This window comes from Pogona vitticeps, chromosome 2 (assembly GCF_051106095.1).
Source record: "Pogona vitticeps strain Pit_001003342236 chromosome 2, PviZW2.1, whole genome shotgun sequence".
NCBI classification, from domain to species: domain Eukaryota; kingdom Metazoa; phylum Chordata; class Lepidosauria; order Squamata; family Agamidae; genus Pogona; species Pogona vitticeps.
In genome coordinates, this window is record NC_135784.1 from 164,879,820 (window position 1) to 164,899,673 (window position 19,854).

At 40.3% G+C, this 19,854-nt stretch overlaps 1 protein-coding gene across 4 annotated transcripts in view; it reads left to right on the forward strand.

Moving 5' to 3' along the window:
* Positions 1 to 19,854, forward strand: part of VDR (vitamin D receptor) — a 99,349-nt gene that overhangs the window by 72,505 nt on the left and 6,990 nt on the right. For all 4 annotated transcript variants that reach the window (XM_078384628.1, XM_020784506.3, XM_078384629.1 and 1 more), the window contains 2 exons: positions 16,472 to 16,656; positions 19,141 to 19,243. In XM_078384628.1, coding sequence (XP_078240754.1) covers positions 16,472 to 16,656; positions 19,141 to 19,243 — 288 coding nt within the window. The remainder of the gene's footprint in view (positions 1 to 16,471; positions 16,657 to 19,140; positions 19,244 to 19,854) is intronic.

Sequence of the window (19,854 nt, forward strand, 5' to 3'; positions counted from 1 at the left end):
CCTCTGGAGCTGAGAAGCCACAACTCACTCCAGCACCTTCCCCAAGAATAGAATATTGGAGGCTGGCCAGTAATTATCCAGAACTGTGGGGTCGAAGAAGGCTTTTTTCTGTAATGGTGTTATTACTGCCTCTTTTAAGCAAACTGGGATCCTACCTTGCTGCAAGGAGTCATTCACTACCCCTTGGACCCACTCAGCCAATCTGGCGGCTTTTATAAACCAAGACAGGCCAGGGTCTAGCAGACAAGTGATAGCCTTCACCTGTCCAAGGATCCTGTCTACATCATCAGGCTGCAAAAACTGAAATGTTTCTATCAACACAGGACAAGTAGGAATCATATCACATCTACAGGACCTGTATTAACTACAGCATACACGTCGGAGCAGATCCAAGTGATTTTGCCTGCAAAGTGCTGTGCAAAATTTTCATAGTAAGCTACCAAGTGCTCAGCACTTATTTTTTGTGGGCCATGATGTAAGAAGCCATTGACTACTTGGAAGAGCTCTGTTGAGTGACTCTGTGCAGATGCAATGGTTGCCATCGCTATTGCCACAGAATAGGTCTTCCATGGGTTCTAGCCCATGTTCAGTTGGATGCATTCTCATTTTTCTGCTATCATCACTCTGATCTCCATCCCATTTATTTAATCACCACCAGGTACCCAGTAAACCAGGGGGCTATTGGCTCTTGCCTTTCCATTGGACTATTTCAGTGATGTGGAGAGGGGGGATTTGCTGGTTGGGTAACAGCCTATCCTCCATATTATTTTACTCAGGCTTCGTGCCCTGGAGAGGACACTCCAGCTTCGTGTACAGCATTGAAACACTAGACACTGTTCCAAGTCCTCCATACAGAGCACATTACCATAGTCTCTCCAGACTGAAGGATGCCTATGAGTTTGGCTTTACTTCATGAGAGGAGATGGTTAGGAATGATTGTGTCAACAGCCTGGCCATTTCCCCATTCCAGAGATCAAACAAAGCTTTGACTGAATCACCTGCTGCGGTGACAGGAAATTCCCAAAGAGCCATCAGGAAACTATTTGGATCCATCAGCCCTCCTGAGGAGGACCATCTTAATCTGTCCACCACCTCTGCAGAGGTTCTGAGTTCCAGTGAGTCTAAACCCCAACAGATGATCTGTTTATGACAATGGAACTACAGAGAGTTCCTCCTAATCCAGATCACCAACGTCTACCCCAGTGCAGAAAACCAGGTCTAAAGTGTGCCCAGCAGCATGAGTGGGGGCAGATACCATTTGGGAGAGCCCCATAGTTGTTATGGAAAACATGAAGTCATAACGCACTCTGAACAAAGTTGCCTCATCATAGATGTTGAAGTCCCCCAGCACAAGAAGCCAAGGGGACTCCAACAACACAGCTGAGACCAGGTTGGTGAGCTCAAGCAGGGAGACTATTGAGCAGTGGGGTGGGTGGTACATCAACAGAATCCCTATTCTCTCCCAAGCTCCCACATTCATATACAGACATTCAAACTCAGAAAACATGTATCTATGTATATCTTCATGCGACTTTTAAAACAGTATAAAATCTATCTATAATGCAAACGTTGGATCCAGGCTTTTATCTTTAATTCCAATTAATTTTTGATATCTTTAGTCTAGACTTTGCTTTACTTTTCTAGACTTTGCTTGAATGTCTCCTTTCATGAACCTGAGTAGGTAAACATTATATAAGTAAGTACTGAGATTAGCCAGGCCACTGCCCCAATTTGGAAGTGTTTGCATTGTCGTATCCTGCATCTCTCAATCTCCAGTTGATCAGATCCTTAACTTCTGTGTTGTCCCAGAGACATAAGTGCACAGGTTGCAGACTGAAACAGTTTGTGTTCTGGTGTGGGTAGAGGCTGGGGAGCAAGGTGACACAGGCAAGAAGGAGGCAGCCTGAAGGCCATTTGCTTTCCATGGTGTCATTTGGGACATTAGACGGTTTTTGCACGACTCCCAGCATGACCTCCTATGCCTCTTAAATAAAGATGGGGCATTTGTAATTAATCTCCTGGGGGAGACAAATCCGAATATTGCCACAAATGGTCAGGCTGTTGTCACAGGTGGCCAGGCCCTTTGAAACCCACCCACCTTGAACTAGCTAGTCCACTTACTGCTCACGGTGCAAAACACACTGCTGTCATTCACGCCATGCCAATTGCAGAAGTAGTTTCTCCATTGGATAAAAGTTTGCATCAGGCTGCTGATGAAGTTCTGCTTCTGTTCCTCTCAGCCCTCCTCTTGAGGAAAGCTGACCTTATTTTTACAGCTGCCCAAAGAACCTGGTGCCTCCTAGCTCTCCTGGTAGCTGAATGAGATGCATTAAGTCCTGGCTCTGAAACTCAGCCAGTCTTAGCATTAAGTACATCTTTGCATTTAAAGCAGTTTTCATAATATCTATAAGGTTGGTTTGATCCTGGCCTGGGGCACCTCCCTTACGAGGAAAGGCTACAGCGTTTGGGGCTCTTTAGTCTAGAAAAAAGGTGCCTGAGGGGGGACATGATTCAGATGTATAAAATTATGCAGGGGGTGGAAAAAGTGGATAGAGGGAAGCTCTTTTCCCTCTCACACAATACCAGAACCAGGGGACAACCACTCAAATTGGGAGAACAGACAAAAGAAAATATTTCTTTATTCAGCATGTTGTTAGTCTGTGGAACTCCTTGGCACAGGATGTGGTGATGGCATCTGGCCTAGATACCTTTAAAAGGGGATTGGACAGATTCCTGGAGGAAAAGTCCATCGCAGGTTACAAGCCATGATGGGGATGTATAATCTCCAGGCTTAAAAGGAAGGTACCTCAAAATGCCAAATGCAGGGGAGGGGAATCAGGAGACAAGTATCTGGTTGTCTCGTGTGCTGCCAGAGGCATCTGGTGGGGCCACTGTGAGATACAGGGAGCTAGACTAGTTGGGCCCTTGGTCTGATCCAGCAGGGCTTTTCTTGTGTTCTTATGAGATGGTGTGTTAACTATCAGGATTGCAGCATACATAGTTGGGGTAGATTTAACCCCTTTTTTCCATGTTCTAACATCCTAAGGGAAATTCCTCCCCTGTAGCTAGTATACATTGGGAGGGATGCCCCTTTGGCAGGAGACCACCATATGAGCAAGAAAGAGATACTGTAAATGCTTTCTTCATAGCTACTGTGGTCCCAGTAATCACCACTCTCCTCAGCACTGATGATGTTTACATATTAAAATACTTACATAATTTAATTCCCATTTTGGTGAGGCTGCTAACCGCATAGAACAAAATTCAGCTAAAGCATTAAGTTGCATACAGAACTGTATCCAAGGTATTGCAGTCATTTTCTTGGGAGTGCGCTGCCTCATGACATGGTGTGCTGGATTCAGATTAGGATGGCATGGTTGAAAAGATTGTTTTCACTATTTGTATGTTGAATATACAGTAGAAAGAAAAGCAGTTCACTTAAACTATATATAATGCTGTGGTGACATTATAAATGGCCCTATCATGAGGACTAGAATCTGGAGGGATGATTCTGATATTGGATCATTTGCCTGGTTTGGCATACTGGGATTTCCCTTAATGCATTCGTAGTAGGTTTTTGCTTAGTGATAATAGCAACAAAACTCACAAGGCAGCCATAATTGTTTTTGATAGTTTTGCAACTGTTCTGAATACAGTACTGTACTACTGTAAAGTATAATCAAGGCTGCTGACTGGAGCAAGTTCGGTGGGGCAGAGATGCCTCTCGGTTGAGAGGAACAAGCCTACATCTGCTGAAGGCTCCTTAGAAATAAATCTACTTGCCACAATAGGTGCCAAAATGGGCATTCCAAAGGTGGGCTAGGAGCCAGTGTGGCACAGTGAATAAGAATGTTGGGATGGGCCTTGTTAGGCCTGCATTTACATCTCTGCTTGTGGAGGGAGGTTCCCTGGGGCATCTCACATAACTCAAAAACCGTAATGGTCAAAGTCACAAGTGACTTGATGGCAAATAACAACAGAGGTGGGGTAGTTTAGGACCCATTTAGTCTAAAGGTCCTTCTTAGACTCTTTACCTATATCAGCCTTGGCCTGAATTTCCATCCAGTGATTAACTTGGAGCTGGGGGGGGGGGAACGACAATTGTATTCCTTCTGGAATATATGTCATGGTCTGTCATCATCAACTTCAAGCAAGAACGTTTAGGTATCTCCATCATTTCATTTTGTCTTGTTTTCTACTTCTCCTGTGATGCTGATTAATAGTGAGTCAAATGTGGAAGGATATACTCAGAGTCTGCTACATTCCATGCTGTGAAGTGATTCATTATTCACTCTCCCCTGTAGAAAAAGGTGCACCATGGAATGTGTGATGATTTGAGGAAATGGTGTGGCCTTAGAGCTAACTTTATTGAATGAAATAATGTTATTGTTGTTACTACTTCCCTCAGAACCTAAGCCATGCAGGTATGCAAGAGTATTGTATATTTATCCTTTTTTTCAGTCCAAAAGTAGGCTATATAGGAGTTACTTTATTTTAAAAAAACTTTTAATTACAGTATAATTATGACATTTCCTGGTCTTGTCACCTGCAAAAAGACAATAGATCTACCTTTCAGTCTATTTCAGTTGACATTTCCCATATACTTCAAATAGGAATGAAGCAGCTAAACATGTAAGTGCCACAAAATACCTTTTTGGTCCCAATCCTGCACCATATGCAGAGAACAAACCATAGAGCAGTTTGCATTGTCCTAGTTTAAGGGTATTTCCAGACAGAGGATCTTATAACGACTAATCATTGCTCTCTGGCATAAGCCAGACGTGGAATTCCTAATGGCTGGCCACATTCTAGAGAGTCTTTTTTTTTTAAATGCTTGCTGTGTTCTGTTCACACAGTGCTCGTTGTGTATCAAAATAAGCTGTGTTGTCCTTTTTCTTGACCCAGTAGTGTTGGGATACCCTGTCCAAGTGGTAGGTTCTCTACCAATTAGATCATAATGAAGAAAGCTAAAATGTCCCCACCCCCAACTGATTCTGTTGACATGGTTATGTCCAAATCCAATGCAGGTGTTGAAAAAGATACCAGCAAAAAATTAGAGGCTGCGTTTCTATTCCCACCCTGCCCTGGGAAAAAGACGCAGTGATTGATGGAGTCAGTGCAATCTGAGCAGCAAAGTTTGGGGTGGTGGTGATACATATCCTGGCTATTTGTCATTTGATTACCATGTGACCAGAAAAGACATCCATGCAATGGTATGTAGCAGTACTTCTGTTTATTACTTTGGTTTAATATGTCTGCAAAAGAGTCTGGACTGCAAAAGAGATCTGTAAACATCTCTATGCATAGAAATTATACCTGTGGTAAGCAGTTGGAAAGGCATAATTTAGAGTCTTTGTGTTTTGAATGAGTTTTAAGTGCCATAACTCAAAGTCACTGGCTTGGTGCCTAGAGCAACAGTGGCATGGAGAAAAAAGGGAGTAATTCAGCTTGATGAAAAGCATGGTGCACACTCTTTGTATGTGTGTATGTTGCAGGATTGTGTCTTCTGCCCCTGCCATGGATTAACGTGGCTGCATTTCCAAATTCACTTGCTATTGCATGCAGGTACGCTAACAATGTTTATCATATTCTGTACATCTAGTAAACTTCAAAGATCTACTTTTCTTAGTTTTTCCGCATGCAGATCATCCTAACTAGAGCTTGCTCAAAATGATAACACCTCAGATAATGAGGTTGGGGAGGAGGCACTGCCCAGAATTATTAGTCATAAAAGTACCTTACTAAGGGCATGACTCACCTATGTGAAAAGTAACACAGTAAACTGTGTGTCTTTTACCTGTGCCATTGTACAGAGCAAAACTTTTTGTGGCACTACTGAAATGTTCATCAACTGAACTTTCTCTCTTGCTTGAGCTGTGATCCTGTGGAGCATATGCATTTATGCAATGAATTAGTCTGTCAGCCAATGCAAGAAGAAGGGGTGAAACTAAGCTTTTCTTCATAGAGAATGGGGCACTATCATTTTAAGAAAGATTATGCTACACTGAGAGAAAGCATGTATAATTCAGAATGTTTCCTTGAAATGTTGTTGTGTTCTGCCACATGGGTTGACACAAGTGTTTGTAGCATTGTCAGAAGCACATAAGGTTGGCTCTTGATCGTCATACTGCTTATAGCACATGGTGTGTAGCAACACATAGCATGAAAGCACTAGAAACAAACAGTGAATGGCTGATCTGGAGCCATTTGCAGGGTGATGGTGAGGTGCAAACGAACACTAGAATGAGAGAGACTGGGCCCTAGAAATTCTCATGCATAACTAAGGTATCTTCAGAATCTGCGCTGATCTAAGGTATTTCCAGTATTTAATCTTTCTCAACAAACCACTTGCACGAGAAACTGTAGTGATTCACTTCCTACATTTCGTCTTAGCACACAAGCTGTTGCAACAGGATTTTCAGCACTGTTCAAAAATATTTATCTTTATTTAATTTTTTGAAAATGTGCCCTGGCTTCCTTTTCATTAGTCAAAACAAATCTTTCTTTGTAATTAGTAAAAGCAACTTAGTTCCTCTGTGAATCTTTCAATATCTGGTGCTGCAGAAGAAAATAAAAATCTCCACTCTTGAAGCTGTTTGTATAAAGTGGTTGGTTGCTAGTTGTAAAAATATTACCTCCATAAGAAAAAAAGGTACCTTTTTAACCCTGCTGGGAATAGAGGCTCTGCATTTATTCCAAATAGACATAAACTTCAAGCTGACAGGAAAACAATTTTAGAAGTACCAGTTGTAATTACTGGGACATTGTAATTAGTTAATGACATGGTGTTGGGATATTCTGGTGTATTGGGCTGTGGGACAGGACAAGGCAGGCCATTAGCAAATAATCATAAATAAATGTTTGCCAGTGAAAGATTTATCTGGGATTTTCAATGAATCGAGCAATTTTACCATGTGGAATGCAAGACATTTGAGTCTTTTTATACAACAGGCTTTGGCGGGACTCTAGAGAGAAGTTAGATAGAAGTAATGAATTTGTCAGTATGCCTTCTCCAACTTAAGTAAACCATTATAACTTTCACTGTGTAGTCTCCGCAAGAGGGAATATTGAAAATAGGGGCTTTTAGAAATACATTAGCTTCAATTAAAGTTAATCCACTGTGACAGGTGTTTTACATATGTTTTTGTTTTGTTCTTTGTTTTTGGCCAATTTTAAGACTTTAAACAAAGCTTCATGCTAGGCGTATGGTAGAGAGGTTGTTAATCGCTTCCTAGGGAACACAGTTGACTCCATAAGAACATACTGTTTCTGTTAACAAGCTGCCTGAGTATCTCATGATAGGAGTGTGGGCTCATCACGACCTATAACTTTCCAGGAAAAACAGCTGCAGTCTTGCCTGCTCATTGCAATTTGGAGCAGGTGCTTTAAAGCATTTAAAGCCAGTTCCATTGCTTTGAAATCCTATTTAAAACACACACCCAAACAAATAAGACTTCTTTTCTTCTCTCCACCACCCTTTTCTCTGTGTGCACATGGCTGCTATGAAAAACTCATTGGCCAGAATCCAACTGGAGATTTACACTTGCATAAGAGAAGTTGTGTAAGTCTTGGTGGCAGATTGCCGCTGTTTAACAAGATGTTGGTTGTGTGCCCTGGAACACAAACAGGACTTCACTGATGAGCAGGAATTTCCCACCAGGATTTATGTGATTTTCCTTATGGAATCCAGAATCAGCAATATCCACTTAATTCACACGCACGCATGCATGTTTGTTTTTATTTGTGTATGCAGAGTGTGAGGATTTATACCAGAACTAAATGTTCAATAAAGCAAGTGTCTGTATTTCTGGAGATTTGTGGGTGGGTGTTCAGTTTGACTTTGTAAAAAGGCCTGTAGCCAAGCAGATTGGTCTCAACAGCCCGTTATTGTGCAAGGAAGTGTGTCTCAGATTTAGGAGCAGGTACAGTATAGACAAAGGCAAGCAGATTGAACGTTAATCCTTCTACTACCCAAATTAAGCAAAGACAGAGACATTCCTCAGATTTTAGTGTGGAACAGATATTCCTCAAGTCTCTAGTTAAGCGGGCACTGTTTTGGCTTTATATCTGTGTGGCCTTAAAGAACTGAACTTTTCTGAACCTTGGGCTACATAGCCTTTGGTCACAGCAAAACTGGTGGCATTCCCTGGAAGCTGAATTATCTGAATATAAATAAATGTGTCTACATGGACAGCTTTAAAAGGAGATCAGATAAATTCATAGAAGTTAAGACCATCAGTGGCTGCTAGTCAAGATGGCCATATCTTGCCTCCTGGCAGCGTTCTTTTGTATATCTGTTGCTGTGGAACACAACAATGCAGAGGCTGCTGCTATACTGAAATCCTGTTGGCGAGCTTTCCCATGACCCCTGCCAGCCACTATAGTAGATGAGTAGAGTGATGTTCAGAGAAGCCTTTAATTGGATCCAGCAGGGCTCTTAGGTTCTTAATGTGCAGCCCTTACACTGTTCCCCCCACCCCAGAGGCTTAAAGAGGGGAGGGGAGATGGGCATTTCCCTCACTTCATAAGGTTCAGAGGGAGCATGATGCTTTGTATATAAGTGCCTTATCCAAGTTCATGTTGAAAATAAGTCATTTAAAAATGCTTACATGGTTGAATCATTCAAAACTAATTATATCCCCAAACGAAGGTTGGTATCTAACCTCTTCCTAGCCTGGAAACATGCTGTTGGATGCCACCTTGATGTTTAGATAATTTTCCAGCAGCCTCAGAGTTGTGCAATTTCTGTATTGGAAAAACACTAGAAGCTAACTAGCCCACAGCTTAAGTCGCTGCAGGCGGCATAGCTCAGTGACTGGCTTTCCATCACCCATGTCAGCTGCAGTGAGAAACAGCCCAGCTTTACTATTGTTTTTTCCTTGCCGGACCTCTCATTCCAAACTCCACCTTAACAATAAAATGTTCCTTCTGCCCGATGTCTGAAAAACACCTCAAGCCCCTAGCAGTCATATGACGAAATGTTCCCTCATGATCTGTTAATGCCTTTTAAATAAAGTTACTTATGTTTTAACAAAAGCAGAATTATTGTTAACTAATTTTTCCCCACCATGTGTTTCTTGGTAGTAGTTGTATTAAAAGAGTCTTACAAATGGTATGTTTTGGTTTAGCCTTGAATGTTAAAAAAATGGAGAAAGAACAATTGTAAAACAATACTAACGTTTACGGCATATTTTATGTTATGAAGACTTCTCTGTAAGATTTTCAAGGATAAGGCAACAGTGTTAGAGAGTACACCCCATAGAACTCAGTGGGTCTTCCCTTCTGAATAAAACCTGTAGAGGGGTTGCCATGTGTATGTCAGATTATTCATGTTGAGTACTTATTTTCAAATGCACAGTGGCCACAGACATTTCACATGCTTGTTCTTAGGAAAATATTTGATTTCTGTTCCCCCTTTCCTTCAACAAGCTGGCAAGCTCCAAGGGAATGCATTGAATAAAATGTAAATTAAGTCAAGTGGCATGAGTTTCTTCAATTCGATGCTGGGAAATACCGGTACATGTTTGAATAGTTTAGGGCTCCCTCATACAGTTATAAAAAGTACAGTTCCAAGAATTGTGGGATGGTAGAGCAGTTTATAGTGTAGATGTACTCTATTCATGAATCTTGTCAGTCAAACCCTTTCCAGTAGTCACTGTGAGCCAGGCTTAGAGTCATGTCCGGAGCCATTTCTCCAAGGAAGTAACCTTGTTATATAACCTTTTTATATGATATCGACCTTTGTTGTATACATGTTTATATATAAATAGAGAGCATATGCGTTTGCACTGCATATGTCTGAAGAAGTGGCATTTGATTCATGAAAGCTCACACTGAAATAAATGTGTTAGTTTTTAAAGTGCTACATAGTGTTTTGCAGGGGGAAAGGAGCTCTTTAGCCAAGTTAGTTGCTCAAAGAGCTGCTCCCACCTAGGTTTTATAATACCAGGCAGATGTATTTCTTTTATTTATTTTGCTTATTTACATGGGACTGTCTATCCCACTTTTCTAATATACATGTATTTTAATCAAGGTGGATTGACTCCATGATAGATAGACTTTAGGATATGTGTAGTTAAACAATTGAGTTTAATTGTTGCATTTAATAGAGTGAAAGAGTGCACGGGCCCTAAATGTTTTGCAGTTGTAAAAACACATCAGGGCATGGCACTAGTTTCTTTTTCATTTGGTACAGAAAGAGTGCTGTTGCACGCACATATATGACCATACAGTATTGTGTAAGTTTCCCATAAGTCATGCATCTGATTCAGAGGAAAAAAATTCTCTCTGCCAAAGCTTTCTAAAACAAGGAGCTGAGACTGCTGTTCTTTCACACAGTGCCCTTTCTCTTGAATACATGCTATTTATGTGTGAAGCATCTTGATTTCAGAACTAGATTTTTTCAGGGTTTTTTGGGGTGTGTGTGTGTATTGTTCAATAAATCCATACGGGTGATAGCAGATGAGATGTGATAAAAAATGGGATGGAAGAAATTTTTTATCACAAGAGTTTTATCATATTGCTATATCCTCTGGGCATACACTGATATTGGAAAGGGGGGTAGTGAAAAGAGTCCCCACCATGGACTCTACTACTCTCTGCTAACAGCTCAAGATGTTCTTCATCATCCAACCTACTGTCCCTAGTCGCCAACTTTAAAAAGCCTAGTCCTGATTGTTGTAACAGCAATAATCTTTATCTCATACTTCCCTGCATTTGTGTTATAGGTCATTCCCCCACCCCAAATCCTAGCACAGAAAGTGATTACTCAAGACTACTACTTGTGTAGCTGAGATATGAACTCCAATTTCTCAGGTTCCAAGTCCAATATTAATTGTAGTGTGCATAACTGCTGTGTTCTCATTTTGTTTCAAATTGTGTTTTGGAAGAAACTTAATGTCTGTCATTACATATATACAGGTTATTGCATGTAGTAATTCCACATGCTGCTTCTCTATATCAGAGGTCCCCAACCCCTGGTCCACAACCCAGCAGCGGTCTGCGGCCTATCCAGGACTGGGCCGTGGACACAGATCTCCTACCCTCCCGCCGCAAGCACCATCACAGGGATGCACGAGAGAGAGAGCTCTGCCCCCCTACAGGTGTGCCACACACCCGCAACCAGTCCACAGTTGAGAAAAGCTTGGGGACCACTGCTCTATATCACCAACAATGCAAGTGTATTGCAGTGTGGTTTTGACCAGGAAGTTGCCACTTCAAAAAACATATATTAAAAGAAACAAGAAAAAAACAGGAAAAGAAAAAACTAATAAACAAATACCTAAATACCCACTGATCCCACCACCATTGAGGCCATTTGGAAGTAACCACCTATATCATTTGCTCTTGTGGAGCCCCATCTCCCTTCCTAATTGAATTGACTCTTGTAATGGGCTTTGCTCCTTCTTCTTTATTAATGCAAAACCAATAACTTCTCATGTATCTACAGATTCATCTCTGTCTGTTGCCTACTTCTTAATCTTTATATCATATGTAAGCTTATATTATATGTAAGCTTATATTATATGTAAGCTTATCATTTATAGCTGTGTCCCAAATTTCCCTATACCAGTTACTCAGTTGGAAATTATAAACTGTTCTCCAGTTCCTAGCAATAATCAATCTCTCCACTGTTAACCCACTTCATGGTTAACCTTTAGAGTCTAAAAATAACACCAGAGTCTAAATGGCTCACAGAAAACATGACTATCCTTTCCGTACCACCAGAGTGCATGCATTAGCTTATATTTAGAATCAGAGCTATTGCCTGTGGAGGAAGGATCCTATGGATCTGAGCTGCAAATACCATATTTTTCCAATCATCTTATACAGTACATGGAGGTAAGCTGAGGAGAAAACAAAAACATGTGGAGGGGGAAAGGGATCAAAGCGATCCTGCAGCGCTTTGATCCCTGCTTTCCCCCTCCGCTCACTTTGATCCCTGCTTTCCCCCTCCAAAGGATCACTTTGATTCCTGCTTTTCCCTCCACTTACTAAGCCTCATGGGGCTTAGCAAAAGGAGGGGGAAAGGGATCAAAGCAATCCCACAGCTGCATGAGGGGGAAAGGGATCAAAGTGATTGTGCAGCCGCAGGATTGCATTGATCCCTTTCCCCCTCCACTTGCTAAGCCCTGCTTAGATTTTTTAATTTTGGGTTAGAAAAGTGGGGGGTCTTATATATGGGGGTGTATTATACATGGAAAAATGTACTTTTTCACTGATGGTTCTTCTGAAGATTAATTTCAAATATTTGCATTCTTTGTGCCCTGACTTCATCCTTCCAGTTTTTTCTTTGTTTGTTATTTTGTTACCTAACCATAGAGGATTTCCCTAACCATGAATGCACAATTATACCTAGAAAGTCCTGGAAAGGCTTTCATAAATCTCAATCAACTTGGTGCCACATAGTTATTGTTAAATAATTATTTAAAATTGTCATGTGATCCTGTACCATCATCATATAACTGGCAGGTACAGAATGCACATGCCTATTAGACGGTTACAGTTGGTTTACTTACTCACTGACATGTTTGTTGATCTACTAGTGTAAGTGATGGAAAAGCCAGTAAGCCACCTCTGCCCTTTATAACTGTGACCATCTGAAGTAATGTGTGTCATCTTAACATACTGGTGGAGGCAGTTTTTAAATCATTCAAGTATAACTTAAAGAAATGAGGCAGAGCAACGGGCACCGAGAACAGGGGAAATTCCAGGGCTCTGGATTCCCCTGGGTTTACTCCGAGTCAGAGAACCCCCCCCCCTGGAGAAGGGGGGCAAGTTCCCACAGGAGAGTGGGACTTGTTAGCAAGTGGGGGCTTTGGAACCACCGAATCTCAGATGGCAGTCTGTTTTTTGGAAGAGTTCCCTTCCTACATGCAATCTGTCTCGTGAAGTCGCCATGATGGTGAGTTAGCTGCTTGGAGAGGGGACGTATTGAAATTTATTATCTGACTGCAGAACAGAGATTAACGATCTGCTGCCAAGCCACAGCAAGTAAAATATCAAATTTGCTCTGTGAAAGCTGACGAAAAGGAGTGATCTCAAGCGGCATAACTTTGTTAATGCCTGAGAAACTGTAACATCGGAGTTTTCTTACTGCGTCACAGCTCGGAAACGAAACCAATTCTGCTTTTTTTCTCTCTTAACCCTCTCCCCCAGAGAAACTGGCTTTCCATAAATCTATAAGTCAGGATTTAAGAATTCTAAATAACTCTGCATATCTAACCTATGTGACTCTGTATCTGGCTACAAGGTGAATTGTAAATCATGGGGTCCCCCCCTCATAAGACTTTAAGTGCGGACTAACTAATAAATCATGTGGGTAATCTGAGTAATTAACCTGCTGTTGCTATGGCCATGGAAGGAGGGGGAGACCCATCATCGCAACCTACAATGGATTATATCAAGGGACTTCTTCAAGAATGTCAATCTTACATAATCAATCATTTTAAGGCGCAATTGGAGGAGATCAGAACAGACTTGAGGATGACTTTTTCCGCTCTGTATGAAAAGATTGAAAGCAAGGATAATTTATTTTTTATTTATTTATTTATTTGATTTATATCCCGCCCATCTGGTATAATTATACCACTCTGAGCGGATAAACAATTGAGCCCAATTTTTAGTGAACAGCCTTTAATGTCAGAAAGGGAAATTGTTTCAAAGCAGCACAGATCAATCATGGAACAGCCACCGTCGTCAGAGAGGGAGAGGAGAAGAAGACTCCTTTTCTTCAAAGGATGACTAAAAAAGACAAAAAGGGGGGAGCGGGGATGGGAGAATGTATCTCAAGACTGTTCTGAAAAGAAAGAATGTAAAGGGGGAGAAATGGGCAAAACTGAGGGCAGAAATTTACGATTAGAGATCACTCACTATGTTGCTCCAAAATCAAACTACTGACTACATGGGCATGAAATTAGTCAACCGTATAGAAAATGTCTTAAAGAACTATTATAGATGGCATTTCAAAACTGGAAAAAAAGAATGAATAAAGGAGTCAAGAGGCTAATTTTGGTTTGTTAACACTGGAGCTGAATATACAAAGTAATATGATTAATATACTGTAAGCAAATTCGGCCAGAGATGAAATTTAACGTTAGACAAGCACATGTAGCCTATGAATTTTAGAAATGATGTTGAACAATAATAGTGGATACTATGTTTGTGAGGCACGTATATTGAGACATTAAATATGTGTGATTATAATAGTGACAATGTTAACAAGATTAGAGAGGCCAATCCTGGTTTGATGATACTGGAGTTGATAAATAACAATTTTAAAGGAGGAAGTTACTTGCTGAATAATATAATAGAAATCAATTGGTTTAAAAAATATATATAAAGCAACATGACTAATATATTTATTTATTTATACTATAAGCAAATTTGGCCTGACATGGAATTTAAGGTTTAGAGATAAGCGTTGTGACTTATGAACTTCAGAAATGATGATGAATAATAATTATAGTTTTCTGTATATAAGAATGGAGATTATCGAGGAATGAATAGGCCTGTGTGGATATTATGGTCGATAAGTAATTTTAAAGAGGAAATGAGGAATGTTTATGATGAGAGTTAGGCAGATGGAAATGCAGATGAGAGAACTTACAAAATTTATTATTAATTTAGATACTTAATTAGATATACAAATAGGGATGTGGAATATAACATGTGCAGATGCACACAGATATATTGTTTCTGTAGTCAGAACTTATATAATAGATAAACTGGTATGGGAAATACCTCCCTGCCTGTATGTTTTGTTAGTCTTGTATGTTTCGTTAGTTTTATGTGTTGTTGTCTTGTAGGTATTTCTGTTCTTTCTTGTAGGTATGTATATTATAAAAAATAATAAAATGTTTTTAAAAAGTATAACTTAAAGAAACCATGTCTTTCAGATGTCAGTTCAAACAGGAAAGTTTTATAGGCATCCCTAAATATCATGCATGTGACAGTACTCAAGAAACAGGCATAGTTTCTCCTGTTGTATTCAACAGCATATAGTCTGATGAGATGAAAAATTATACAGAAAGCATGTAAATATTTCAAATATCAATGTGGTGTGTGTTCCTGTGGCCTGATCTCTACCCATGTTAATCATGCAGTATGTTTGGAGTTAACTTTTGCTTGTGCCTTCCTGGTTTCTGTCAAAGCCTTTGTTTCTTTTTGCTGAGAGTACCGTATGTCTAATACCTACTAATACAATACACCTGTGTGGACATCAGTAGCAGCCCCTCTTTATTCATTGCTCCACTGTTTGAATTTCTTGTATCCTGTTTCCCTAAAAATAAGCCCGAGTATGATTTTTCAGGATGCTCGTAATACAAGCCCTACCCCCCCAAAAAATAAGTCCTAGTTACTGCCCTCCACCATTGTGCAGCAACCATAAGATGACATGACTGCATTTGACTAAACGTAGATTGTTGTACATGAAAAAAACAAAACATCACCTGAAAATAAGCCCTAATGTGTTTTTGAAGCAAAAATTAATATAAGACCCTGACTTATTTTCGGGGAAACATGGTACAGTGGTTCAGACGTCACGTACCAAAAGATTTAGGTGAAATCAGAGACTTTGGTCATCAAATTACTACCATTTCTGATTTCTCCATAACACATTCTGGCACAACAAGCTATATTGTCTATAGAAGCAGCATCCTTCTGGCCTGAGATGCTCAGCAGCAGCATATCCACAGCTATTTGCTGCTGCTCTTGCTGCCACCTCCATTAGAGATTATGATGATAATGATCAAATTGTTTTGCCTCTCTGGCTATTTACAGGTACCTATTCAGAAAATGGCTATGTTATTAGAGAATGTATACATAGTTAAAGGGTAAAATATTGTGTCTGTGTCTGTGTGTGTGTTTCTTTAACATCAGTGAGGTACAGTCAGAGTTTCAGGATTGAATGGGACATATACCACTAAAAGATATACATGGCTTAATATGCTGGGCAAGATATAAAAACTTCTTATTTGAATATGTAGTTAATATGGGGATGGACTTAGACAGGGACTGGGATATTTGGAATGTTCCTAGAGTTTTAAAGTTTACAGATTGGACTAGCCGATATCCAGATGCCTTTCCTACTCAGAAAGTAGTTCTTTCTTCAGGCATCAGGTACTATGCTAATCCTTCCATGTCTTATAATAAGTAGACTATGGAGTGTCTGAAAGACAATAATACTGGGAATCACTGAAGGCAACAGGAAAAAAGGAAGACCAAATACAAGATGGATTGACTCTCTAAAGGAAGCCATAGGCTTGGTTTGCAGGAGGAGCTGAACAGGGCTGTTGAGGACGGGGCATTTTGGAGGTCACTCATTCACAGGGTCACCATAAGTGGGAGGCAACTTGACAGTACATAACAACATGGAGCATCTGTGTTATATTTGTTGTCATTCACTCTTCAGGTAATTCTAGCACTTCAATCTTATTTTGTGTTTACTCTCTCTCTCTCCATATATTAACAGTCATTCTGACAGATGAAGAGGTTCAAAGGAAAAGAGAGATGATAATGAAGAGAAAGGAGGAGGAAGCTCTTAAGGAGAGCCTAAAGCCCAAATTATTGGAAGAACAACAGCAAGTCATTGACATCCTCCTTGAAGCCCACCGCAAAACCTTTGATCCCACTTACTCTGATTTCAGCCAGTTTCGGGTAAGCTATAGAGTTTTGCTTTTTCTTTCTAAACTCATGTTAACTGTGACTAGCAGGACCTCTACTGGTAGATAAAATAAATTGAAGCAACAGTTGTGTTAACGGCTTTGTTTTATTTTGGTGTCAAAAACATCAGCCTTTCTGGGAAAACTGTAACTCATTTCTCACTTGGGGAAGGTTTGCACCTTGCAGATTGAGACCATGAGATTTGCAGTGTATTTCCTGTAAAGGGAGCAACCAATATTTCCTCGGATAATATATGTATTCTGAGTAGAAATTCCTTATCTTTGGAATTGGCTTTGGAATGGAAATTTGGCTGTAAAAGGCATTTTAAACTGCTGTGTTTTACAGATTGCTAAGAAAAACTCTTCACGTCTAACCAAAGTCCCTATTTGCATTAGATCAATATGAGTTGATAACAGTTTGTGGTAAAAATACATAGGTAAAGGTTCCCCTTGACAATTTTTGTCCAGTCGTGTTCGACTCTAGGGCGCAGTGCTCATCCCCGTTTCAAAGCCATAGAGCCAGCGTTTGTCCGAAGACAATCTTCCGTGGTCACATGGCCAGTGCGACTTAGACACAGAATGCTGTAACCTTCCCACCAAGGTCGTCCCTGTTAATCTACTCGCATTTGCATGTTTTCGAACCGCTAGGTTGGCGGGAGCTGGGACAAGCGACGGGTGCTCATTCCGTCGCGTGTATTCGTTCTTACGACTGCTTGGTCTTCTGACCCTGCAGCACAGGCTTCTGCGGTTTAGCCCGCAGCGCCACCATGTCCCTTCGCGCCACCACGTTCCTTCAAAAATACATTTGATTGAGCAAAATTCCAAAAGCACGTTTTCCCAGTTTTAAAATCTTACAGCTTCTGAACTGATTATTTATTTTTGGAAGTCTGACTCTAAACTCAAAAGTTCTACTGGACAATGATTGACAGTGGAACATGAGTTCATTGCTTAGGAAGGTACTTTGTCAGAGAGATTCACTCTGCCACCAACTGCACTCTGCCCCCTTGTTAGGATTACTGTTAAACAAAGGCTTTAAGCAGCTTATACTGTATTAGTGACTGCATTTCTTTTAATGTTTATTGATCTGTGGTTTGATGTAAGAAAGCGAGAAAACAGTCTAATATATGGGAGGGAAAATCTTTCCCAAGAAATAATCCCCCCCCCAAAAAAAAGAGGTAACAAGGAAAAGCTGACTGTGTCTCATTCTGTGGGAAAAAGTAAAACCTTTACAAGCTGTTGCATTATTTGCGGAGGGAGCACTGATGTGTGGTTATTGCCCCTAAAAGTAACACATTATCGGTATGTGTTAGGTTACCCACAAGTTCTATGCTAGGCCTTTAGAGAGTGCTACTGGTCCATTCTGCAGAACGCTTCCTCCTCAGCTGCACTGGGGTCCTTGAATCACTTGTTTCACCAGATTCTGTGTAAGGAGCTGTAGTAGGCAAGAGAAAGTACTTGTGGCCAAACCAACCACAAGCATTTCCTGTCACACAACAAGTTGTAGAACTATTGCTCAGCTTTGGAGGTTGAGTGACGCAGAAAGGAGCTAGGGAGAAAGATTGGGAGATAGAGAAGTGGAGGAAAGAGAACTAGTTATGTCTCACTCATGGTTTTGAAAACTTTGGGTCAAAAACACTGGTTGTTTTCAGTAGTGTTTCCCAACAGGCTTTCCCTCCAGCCCCCTCTTTCTCACTGACAGTTCATGTTATGAAAATCAGTATTTCCACTGTGTGGGCAACCATCTCCAAAGTACTGTCCAGACCCTCACCTTAAAAATGTAAATGTATGATAATTGCATGAGTATTTCTTAACCTCATGGACTGCCATTTGCAATTATCTTTGAAATGTTAAATGTAAATTATGTGAATCACTCCAGCAGCAGTTGCCTTGGCCCTTTGACTCATAATAATTGTTGTGTCTTTTTCTACATCAAGTTTTCCTACAATATTGTAGAAATTAATCTTGTTGGGGAGAATGCATGGCAGGTCAAATATACCTTTTACTTGGAAGCTCTGACAGTTTTAGGAGATGAATGAGTAGGGTTGACAAACTGAGCAAAGAGTAATAGAACAGAAGTGCAAATGGAGATGTGCAAAACTAATCTGTATTAAGTTGGCTTAATTTCCATAGAGGTACCATATTTATTTATTTATTTATTTATTTATTTATTTATTTATTTATTTATTTATTTATTTATTTATTTATTTATTTATTTATTTATTTATTTATTTATTTATTTATTTATTTGATTTATATCCCGCCCATCTGGTCTGGTCGACCACTCTGGGTCGACCAGACCAGATGTATATGTTCTCAAACAATATTGGACCTTTCTTTTCCTCCCAACAAGGTGTTCCTAAAGTGCACAAACTTTCCAGTAGCTGGAATTTAAGGTGGTGGAAACATATAGAAGGCACAAGGGAGGTGGCAGGCTGCAGCCTATTATCAAGCAATTAAAATAGCATTCTTTCTGTTTCAGCCTCCTGTAAGGCGCAGAAGAATTCCGAGTCGATCTTCCTCTGTTATGACCCAAAGTTTCTCCTCATCAGAAGATTCTTTAGACATGTTTAGCTGTTCCCCAGGTAAAATGCAGGATGCTATGTAATCTTAACGGTAAACTACTGCAGGAATATGAATGCCAACTATGGATTCCTTTCACTCTTGTTTGGCAATTTTAGGATCTTGACATCTTTTAGTGATTTGGTCTTCAAAGGATTTGAATCTGGGGCTCAAACTCCTTTCCTGGATTTCTTTAGAAAAAAAAATTATTTCCACGACTTCATTTGTCTTACCTTTCTGGATCATTTCCATCATTCCTACAGAAGAAGAGCAGAAGTTTGTTTTGCTGGACATGCACAGATGTCACTAAAAACATTGCTTTTTTGTGTTGTGTCCTCCCTTGCAAGCCATGTTATCTTTATCAGTGTTATGAGTATACAATCCTTCCAAACAGTAATCTGTAAATACAGGGTAAAAGTGATCACAGAGAGAGAGAGAGAGAGAGAGAGAGAGAGAGAGAGAGACAGACAGACAGACAGACAGACAGACAGACAGACAGACAGACAGACAGACAGACAGACAGACAGACAGACAGACACGACTTTCAAGACATAGTGAGCAAATCCCAGTATATAGTAGCAATTTAATATGAGACCCTTTTCATGGTATCCCAGGTGTTTAAAACAAGGAGCTC